Raw genomic sequence first — 10000 nt, forward strand, 5'->3', positions numbered from 1 at the left:
TGAGGGCTATCAACACCATCTCCCTTCTATTTTTTTCTGTGGAATGTGTCCTACTGTTGAATATTTTGTTTAACTTTATTGTGTAAGTTAGAGTGGTCCATTCACACCAGGATATGTTACATATTTTTGCTGTAACAATGGAGACAGCAAATCTGAGAACCAGTGGACACGGCTACAAGATCAGCCTGTTCCCTGTATAGATTCCAGTGTCCAATCAACCATATTAGCTTGATAGATTTGATGGAACTATGTATTGTACGACTGATATTTCCCTGTACCGTAGATTTCTTACGATTTTATAGCTTTAAGTGAACTGATACATCATAAGGTCGTAGATAATGCAAAATCTAATGATTCATCAAAGACTTTTAAGAAGGTTCGACAATGAGAACCAATGTAGATGATTCGGTAATCCCGACGGGCCCCCTACGCCGGGCCAATGCAATATTGCATCGGGAACGTCACACTGGTGTGTCACCCCGTCATCAGGCATTTAGCCGTGTCACACGGGTGTGACACACTATCATCATTGGGTTAAATGGTATTCAGCTGACTATATACCCAATCCCACACATACACTAGTCTCGGAGCCCACAGTGTTTGTGTATACTGTATATATATATATATATATATATATATATATATATATATATATATATATATATATATATATAAATAAATTATATATATATATATATATGCTATATATATATATGCTATATAGGGATCTCGCTGAACCGCCGCCGTACATCCGCCTCCTCCGGTACCATGGCCCTGGCTAATGGTAGCCAATTACCAACTAGGGTGAAGTTGGCGATTTCACATGGAACACCAATTTCATGATCTAGGATATAAATGATAGTCAACATTTCCTTTATCCCTTGCTGTTAACTTTCGACTAACATTACATGCACACGGAGTAATGTTAGATGCTTCTGCAGTACAGGAAGTATCAGGCTGTTTTCAAGCTTTTAACTACGCCTTGGCTTTACAGTCATTGCCACCATGTTCTCTCATGCATGCCAATGTCTCGAACTTCTTCTCTAGACTACTACATTCAGAAGTGTCGACTGATTTATAAGCATGTGTCCAAATTTTGGGCATCTGTTACATCGCACTGAAATATAAGGTTGCACTTGGACAAGTTCATATCCGATTTTGACCTAATTTGGGAAAATTTTCCCTTGAAGCAAATCGCAAGGCACAATCGCTTTTTGTTTGCACATTCCAGTGTGGTTTGGTTATACAATTAATTTTCAAGATCACCTTCTGGCTGTTTCCCTACAAAATCAAAATTTCAACCCCCCTTCTTGATAACAAATGGGTCAACATTCTTTCACAAAGAGAACTTTCAGGAGCCTTGCATGCTAGTCGTTTGGGTCGGCCATTTTGGGGATCTTTTCAGGTACAGGTACTGGAAGTGCAGGCTATTTGTAACACAAAATTCACTTTCATTAATTGTAATAAAAGCTCAGAAGCAATAATCCCAATTGAGATAAGGGTGCCTAGAATCTAAGGTAACTCAGTGACAACCGTGTTATCTTTGCTGCTGTATTTTCAATTAAGGCGCGAGCCCTTTGAAGTATCGAAGACATCTGGATAATACGGCAAAACGCAAGTTTTTTTCTTATATATATACCCTTTTAGCAAATTTACTATATGTTCTAGAGAGTTTAAATTGATCTTATTTTGAAACTAGGAAGCATACTTATTATAATATGAATATTAAAGATATTACGTTATTTAACAATAATAGAAATTATGAAAAAAAAACAATCCTTACCTATCAATACGTTTATTAGAATACTTAGAACAATATTTCAGACAAAAATATATGTTGTAGCTCTATTGAGCTTTTGCAGGATTGAGAACTTACGACAAGTGCTGCATGTCTCAAAGTTTTATCTTTTTTTATCTCTCTCTTTTTCCTTTTTCCTCTTTGGTTTGGTTACCTATGTTGTCCCTCCCTCGGCTTCAGTTCCCGTGCAAGCGGAGATCACAACAGAAGTTATTACATATCCTGTCGGGAATGATATAACCCTCAACTGTCAAGTCAAGTCCTACCTGCCGTCAACCATCTCCTGGTACAACGAAGAAGAGCCAATTTCTCAATCCGAGAAGTTTAAATTAGTTGGTCAGTTTATTACTCCTTTCTTTGACCTGTAATTTGAAAGTCCTTTACATCTCAGACATATTCTTTACTTACTCGAACCGATGATATGCATGGATGCTTCAACAGAGAGGAAAATGAAGGAAAACACCTTCGAAGTGTTGCGCAGCAGACTCACAATCGTTGATGCTCAGAAGAAGGATACCGGTCACTATGTCTGCCGGGCCTCGAACGAAGAGGGAATCGCGCGCAGTAGCAAGAAGATATTTGTGTCAGGTAAAAATACCGCGGACTATTTGAATCTGTGATTAACTCATTGGAAGAATGGAATCATATGTGTTCAAAAGATCATGTGAGATATACTAAAAGTGCAAGTTTCAATGCATTCTAATTCAACAATTATTTTCTGACAGATGCTGTTATTCACCCGAACTGCACCGATATCGCTGACTCGAAAGACTGTTCAAAAGACTATACGAGATGTAACTACCAGGAATACGTTGCAAAATACTGTTGCCGCACATGCACTATGACGGGAATTTTGCCACCATGGGGACAGCACCTCATGACAGACGCGAAAGGTACTTTATGACTTAAATCAACGTAAATCAAATCAATCGCAATTACATGTACTCCCTTACTCTCTGTATATACATGTACATATATATGTTGTTTGATTCACCCTTGAAGCGCCGCTGGAGGTGGACATCACGCCTCCTTATGGCCACTTCCCTTACGACTCCGTGGTGGAGCTGCACTGCACAGGAGGCTCCTACCCGGACAAGCCGAGGGTCAGGTGGATGAAGGACGACACGCCCATCCAGCAGTCGGAGAAGTACCAAATAAAAGGTGCGTGTGTGTGTCTGTGTGTGTGTGTATAAATTTATATATATATATATATATATATATATATATATATATATATATGTGTGTGTGTGTGTGTGTGTGTGTGTGTGTGTGTGTGTGTGTGTGTGTGTGTGTGTGTGTGTGTATACACATACACATATATATATATATATATATATATATATATATATATATATATATATATATATATATATATATATATATATATATATATATGCACACACACACACACACACACACACACACACATATATATATATATATATATATATATATATATATATATATATATATATATATATATATATATATGCATGTGTGTATATATATATATATATATATATATATATATATATATATATATATATATATATACATATGTATGTAAACATATATGTGTGTGTGTGTCTGTTTGTTTGTTTGTTTGTGTGTGTCTGTCTTTGTGTGTGTTTGTGTGTGTTTATGTGTCTGTGTGTGTATGCGTGTAACTGGATTCCCGTATATCCTCAGAGGACGTGTTGCAGCGATCCTTCAAGGTGCAAGTGGTCTCCATTCTGCGGATCTCCAACCTCAGAGTGAGTGACTCAGGCCGCTACAAGTGCGTCGCGGTGCGCGGTCAAGAGGAAAAGGAAGATTCCGGAACACTGAGCTTCACGCTTGATGGGACAGCTGAATTTCTTGATTAGGTTCGTGATATCGCACTCCGATTGTCTAGCCATACTTAGAGCATAGATCTCTGCATCTCAAGGTCTGACAGCACACACTTTTTAGTGAAGGAAAACGCCTTTCTATCTAATTCTCAGGTTTTAAGAAGACCATTCTCCTGTAAGCAATTGTATTCTCTAGGAATGTCTAATAAAGCTTTTATTGCATGTGACAAGGTCTATGTTTTGCATATATGTATCCTAATCAGAAACTGAAGCCTTGTCCGGGATGAAAATCTGTTATTATGACGAATTTCTGTCCTTCCGAAGCAATAACCTGGAAATCGGTTTCTGTAAGTACATTGTTTGACAGGTAGGTGCTTTTTGTCTGAAGGAGGAAAACGCACCTGGTCATCTCGACTTGGACCAGAGCTGCAATCAGTATTTAGAAAAAAAAGACACTGCCTGAATGAAACTAATCAGACAAAGTATTTGGAGATAATTATATCAAGACCAGTAACAAGAGCGCATCCACTCCACCTTCCCATCTCCACTGGGTGAAGGAGGTTTGCATACACACACACACACACACACACACACACACACACACACACATATATATATATGTATATATATATATATATATGTATATATATATATATATATAAATAAATATATAAGTATATATGTATATGTATATATATATATATATATATATATATATATATATATATATGTATATGTATATACATATGTATATACATAAATACACATACACACACACACACACACACACACACACACACACACACACATATATATATATATATATATATATATATATATATATATATATATACATAAATACATTACAAATAATATTACGAAACTCATCAGTGAAAACGACTGATACAATGTGCTCAGCATTTAAGTATATTGGTGTGATATACTTACATTTGTAAATCTATCATAACCTCATTCTTGACTCTGTCTCTTTCTCTACCTCTGCCTCTGTCTCTGGTTCTGTCTCAGTCTCACTCTTTGTCCATGTCTCTGTCTATGTCTCAGTCTCACTCTTTGTCCATGTCTCTGTCTATGTCTCAGTCTCTGTCACTGTCTCAATCTCTGTCTCTGTCTCAGTTTCAGTCTCTGTTTCAATCTCTGTTTCAGTCTCTGTCTCTTTATCTGCCTCTGTCTCTGGCTCTGTCTCAGTCTCACTCTCTGTCTATGTATCAGTCTTTGTCACTGTCTCAATCTCTATCTCTGTCTCTATCTCTATCTCTGTCTCAGTATCTGTCTCAATCTCTGTCTCAGTCTCACTCTCAGTCTCTGTCTTAGTTTCAGGCTCTGTCTCAGGTTCAGTCTCTGTCTCAATCTCTCTCAGTATCTGTCTCAGTCTCTGTCTCTCTGTCTCTGTCTTGGTCTCTGTTTCTATCTCAGTTTCAGTCTCTGTCTCAGTCTCTGTTTCTATCTCAGTTTCAGTCTCTGTCTCAGTCTCAGTCTCTGTCTCTGTCTCAGTCTCTGTCTCTTTATCTGCCCCTGTCTCTAGCTCTGTCTCAGTCTCACTCTCTATCTATGTCTCTGTATGTCTCAGTCTCTGTCACTGTCTCAATCTCTATCTCTGTCTCTATTCCTGTCTCTGTCTCAGTCTCAGTCTCTGTCTCAATTTCTGTCTCTGTCTCAGTCTCTGTTTATGTCTCATTCTTTGTCACTGTCTCTGTCTCAATCTCTATCTCTGTCTCAGTCTCTGCCTCTGCCTCTGTCTCAGTCTCTGTCTCAGTCTCTGTCTCTGTCTCTTTCTCTGTCTCTGTCTCAGTCTCTGTCTCTTTCTCTGTCTCTGTCTCTGCCTCTGTCTCTGTCTCTGCTTCTATCTCTGTCTCATTCTCTGTCTCAGTCTCTGTCTCTTTCTCTGCCTCTGTCTCAGTCTCTGTCTCTCTCTCTGTCTCTGTCTCTGCCTCTTTCTCTGTCTCTGTCTCTTTCTCTGCCTCTGCCTCTGTTTCTATCTCTGTTTCTGTCTCAGTCTCTGTCTCAGTTTCAGTCTCTGTCTCTCTCTCTGTCTCTGTCTCTGCCTCTTTCTCTGCCTCTGCCTCTGTTTCTATCTCTGTTTCTGTCTCAGTCTATGTCTCAGTTTCAGTCTCTGTCTCTTTATCTGCCTCTGTCTCTGGCTCAGTCTCAGTCTCACTCTCTGTCTATGTCTCAGTCTTTGTCACTGTCGCAGTTTCTATCTCTGTCTCTATCTCTGTCTCAGTCACAGTCGCTGTCTCAATTTCTGCCTCTATCTCAATCTCTATCTCTGTCTCAGCAATTGTCTCAATCTCAGTCTCAGTCTCAGTCTCTATCTCTGTCTCTGTCTTAGTTTTAGTCTCTGTCTCAGTATCTGTCTCACTATCTGTCTCACTATCTGTCTCACTCTCTGCCTATGTCTCTGTCTCTGTTTTTGTCTCTGTTTCTATCTGTCTCTGCCTCTGTCTCTGGCTCTGTCTCAGTCTCACTCTCTGTCTATGTCTCCGCCTATGTCTCTGTCACTGTCTCAATCTCTATCTCTGTCTCTATCCCTGTCTCTGTCTCTGTCTCAGTCTCAGTTTCTGTCTCAATTTCTGTCTCTGTCTCAGTCTCAGTTTCTGTCTCAGTCTCTGTCTCTGCCTCTGTCTTTGGCTCTGTCTCAGTCTCACTCTCTATCTCTGCGTATGTCTCTGTCTCAGTCTCTGTCTGTTTTTGTCTGTGTTTCTCTCTGTCTCAGTCTCTGTTTCAGTTTCAGTCTCTGTCTCAATCTATGTCTCTGTCTCTGTCTCAGTCTCTGTCTCTTTCTCTGCCTCTGTCTCTGTCTCTGTCTGTTTTTGTTTCTGTTTCTCTCTGTCTCAGTCTCTGTCTCTTTCTCTGTCTCTGCCTCTATCTCTGTCTCTGCCTCTGTCTCTTTCTCTGCCTCTATCTCAGTCTCTGTCTCAGTCTCTGTCTCTTTCTCTGTCTCTGTCTCTGTCTCTTTCTCTGCCTTTGTCTCTGTCTCAGTCTCAGTCTCTGTCTCTTCCTCTGCCTCTGCCTTTGTCTCAGTCTCTGTCTCTGTTTCTGTCTCAGTCTCTGCCTATTTCTCTGCCTCTGTCTCTGTCTCTTTCTCTGCCTCTGCCTCTGTTTCTATCTCTGTTTCTGTCTTTGTCTCAGTTTCAGTCTCTGTCTCAGTCTCTGTTTCTGTCTCAGTCTCTGTTTCTATCTCTGTCTCTGTCTCAGTTTCAGTCTCTGTTTCTTTATCTGACTCTATCTCTGGCTCTGTCTCAGTCTCACTCTCTGTCTATGTCTCTATATCTCAGTCTTTGTCACAATCTCTATCTCTGTCTCTATCTCTGTCTCAGTCTCAGTCTCTGTCTCAATTTCTGCCTCTGTCTCAATCTCTATCTCTGTCTCAGTATCTGTCTCAATCTCAGTCTCAGTCTCAGTCTCTGTCTTAGTTTCAGTCTCTGTCTCAGTATCTGTCTCACTCTCTGTCTCAGTCTCTGCCTCTGTCTTTGGCTCTGTCTCAGTCTCACTCTCTGTCTCTTCCTATGTCTCTGTCTCTGTTTTTGTCTCTGTTTCTATCTGTTTCAGTCTCTGTCTCTGCCTCTGTCTCTGGCTCTGTCTCAGTCTCACTCTCTGTCACTGTCTCTGTCTATGTCTCTGTCTCTATCCCTGTCTCTGTGTCAGTCTCAGTCTCTGTCTTAATTTCTGTCTCTGTCTCAGTCTCTGTTTATGTCTCATTCTTTGTCACTGTCTCTGTCTCAATCTCTATCTCTGTCTCAGTCTCTGTCTCTGTCTGTCTCTGTCTCAGTCTCTGTCTGTCTCTATCACAGTCTCTGTTTTTATCTCTGTATCAATCTCTGTCTCAGGCTCTGTCTCTTTCTTTGCCCTTGCCTCTGTCTCTGTCTCAGTCTCTGTCTCTTTCTCTGCCTCTGTCTCTTTCTCTGCCTCTGCGTCTGTCTCTGTCTCAGTCTCTGTTTCTATCTGGCTCAGTCTCTCTCTATGACTCTGTCTCAGTCTCTGTCTCTGTCTCCATCTCTGTCTCAGTTTCAGTTTCATTCTGTCTCAGTCATTGTCTCAGTTTTAGTCTCTGCCCTTGTCTCAGTCTCTATCTCAGTGTCTGTCTCAGTCTCGGTCTCTGTCTCAGTTTCTGTCTCTGTCTCTGTTTTTGTCTCTGTCTCATATATATATATATATATATATATATATATATATATATATATATATATATATATATATATATATTGAATGTGCGGATATAAACAGCCAATGTAGAATCAAACATTCAATCTCTCTCTCACTCACCCTTACCCTCTCACTCTCACCTACTCATGATCTCTCTCTCTCTCTCTCTCTCTCTCTCTCTCTCTCTCTCTCTCTCTCTATATATATATATATATATATATATATATATATATATATATATATATATATATATGTGTGTGTGTGTGTGTGTGTGTGTGTGTGTGTGTGTGTGTGTGTGTGTGTATGTATATATATATATATATATATATATATAATATATATATATACATATATATTTATATATATATATACATTCCCTCTCTCTCTCTCTCTCTCTCTCTCTCTTCTCTCTCTCTCTCTCTCTCTCTCTCTTATATATATATATATATATATAATATATATATATATATATATATATATATATATATCTCGCTGCGGTTTTCAATCATCATAACCACATTTCTGACCGACGTAGGCCATACACAATACATTTCCCTCGCATAAAGGAGTGGTGGTGTGCGTGATTCGCGGTTCACTATATGGACCTTGTCAATTGCTAACATTAAATATTTCAAAAGATGTGAATGTGGCAGCTTTATTGCAGGCCAATGGTCCTTCTTAAGCTATGCCGTCATGATATCTTTTAATGTGATTTGAGAAAAGGTAATACTAGCGAAGAAAGATATGGCAACATTGCATTCTCTATCATTCTGTCAATACATGTCTGTTTACCGACTGATGTGAACGTACACCGACCTGCCATGCCACCTTATGTACATGGGAAAATAAGCATAGCAAGCGACATGGCGAAAAAGTGAGGAGAAGCAACACAGGGGCTAATCTTGTGTTCGTAACAAAAGATGGGATTATAGCCAACGCAGAAGCCATATCCCACAAATAACAATGGAAGTCATACAAAAGATGACCTTAGACAAAGGAGATAAGAAAAGGCTGCCATAAGTAACACCGATAAGTGCCTGACATTCATAAGACATGACTATTAACAATGTAGAAGAAACATCAAGGCAAATTTAGTAGGTGGCCTTTGATAAAGAACCGTGACAATAGAAATAACGGAAGAGACAGCATAAGCAAACAATGGGAATAAGTAGTCATAGCTTATATTGTGTATGCATACACATCTTGATCGTGAAGTGATCTATTTCTAATGCGCAAGCCATGTTCTGAAAGCCGGAATTTTGTGTCAAGTGAAAGGCTGTAAAATTGCAAATATCTGTAATCAGAAAACTGTTTTACACCCGTAGTGTCCCACTTCTTTGTGTTATATTCAACGCCATTAGTTTATTCGTCAATAATGAGTTTCCAGCGTTCGCAAGTGAAACACGGGTCAAGGTTTCACCATTCTACGGGTGTTTGATGGAAAAAATAACAAAGCTTAGCCTTCGTTGCAGCTACAATACTCGAGTGTCCAGAGAGCATAGTGGGTGACCACATGATATGTTATTTTACGTTGTAATAGCCATTCACTTAATGGTCTCATAAACAGGCTCTTGGGATTTGATGTATAGTATGAGGTAGCCAGGGGATTATCTTACACATATATATATATATATATATATATATATATATATATATATATATATATATATATATATATACATATACATATATATATGTATATATATATATAGGTATATATATATATTTATAAATGTATATATATATATATATAATATATATATATATATATATATATATATAAATATATATACATATATGTATATATATACATATATATACACACATATATGTATATATATATATATATATATATATATATATATATATATACATAAAGTCTACCTTATTCATATAAAAGCTAAAATGCTATGATATTTATGAAACAAAAAAATGGTAGTGGTCTTGTAGAAAGCTTTTTATGATTGTGGTGTCCAAAGATAAAAAGAAATACAAACTGCGTGACCGTCATAAGACTCACAGTTAACTCCAAGTTCTGTTGTATTTTCACATTAATGTGCACACAAAGATACATCCAGCTCCATTTACTGCTCATATAGTCACACTATCCTTCGTTATTCCCATTCTACACTTACGCCCCCAGGAATACCTTCATTTTCACGCTCACTCTGTTTCTAATGAGAGAGAAAGAGAGAAAGAATGTGATTAA

General features: G+C 38.3%; 2 protein-coding genes across 2 annotated transcripts in view; one reads left to right on the forward strand and one right to left on the reverse strand.

The window, feature by feature from the left end:
• Positions 1 to 3843, forward strand: part of LOC122264215 (peroxidasin homolog) — a 7906-nt gene extending 4063 nt beyond the window's left edge. The window contains exons 5-9 of the mRNA XM_086548486.1: positions 1979 to 2134; positions 2240 to 2386; positions 2524 to 2691; positions 2801 to 2959; positions 3488 to 3843. Of these exons, the coding sequence (XP_086404612.1) occupies positions 1979 to 2134; positions 2240 to 2386; positions 2524 to 2691; positions 2801 to 2959; positions 3488 to 3663 (806 nt within the window). The 3' untranslated portion in view covers positions 3664 to 3843. The remainder of the gene's footprint in view (positions 1 to 1978; positions 2135 to 2239; positions 2387 to 2523; positions 2692 to 2800; positions 2960 to 3487) is intronic.
• LOC122264213 (uncharacterized) overlaps positions 1 to 10000 on the reverse strand; it is a 35208-nt gene that overhangs the window by 12058 nt on the left and 13150 nt on the right. The window lies entirely within an intron of this gene.

This window comes from Penaeus japonicus, unplaced genomic scaffold (genome assembly GCF_977035675.1).
Source record: "Penaeus japonicus unplaced genomic scaffold, GWHDUDI00000001_assembly GWHDUDI00000020, whole genome shotgun sequence".
Lineage (NCBI taxonomy): Eukaryota > Metazoa > Arthropoda > Malacostraca > Decapoda > Penaeidae > Penaeus > Penaeus japonicus.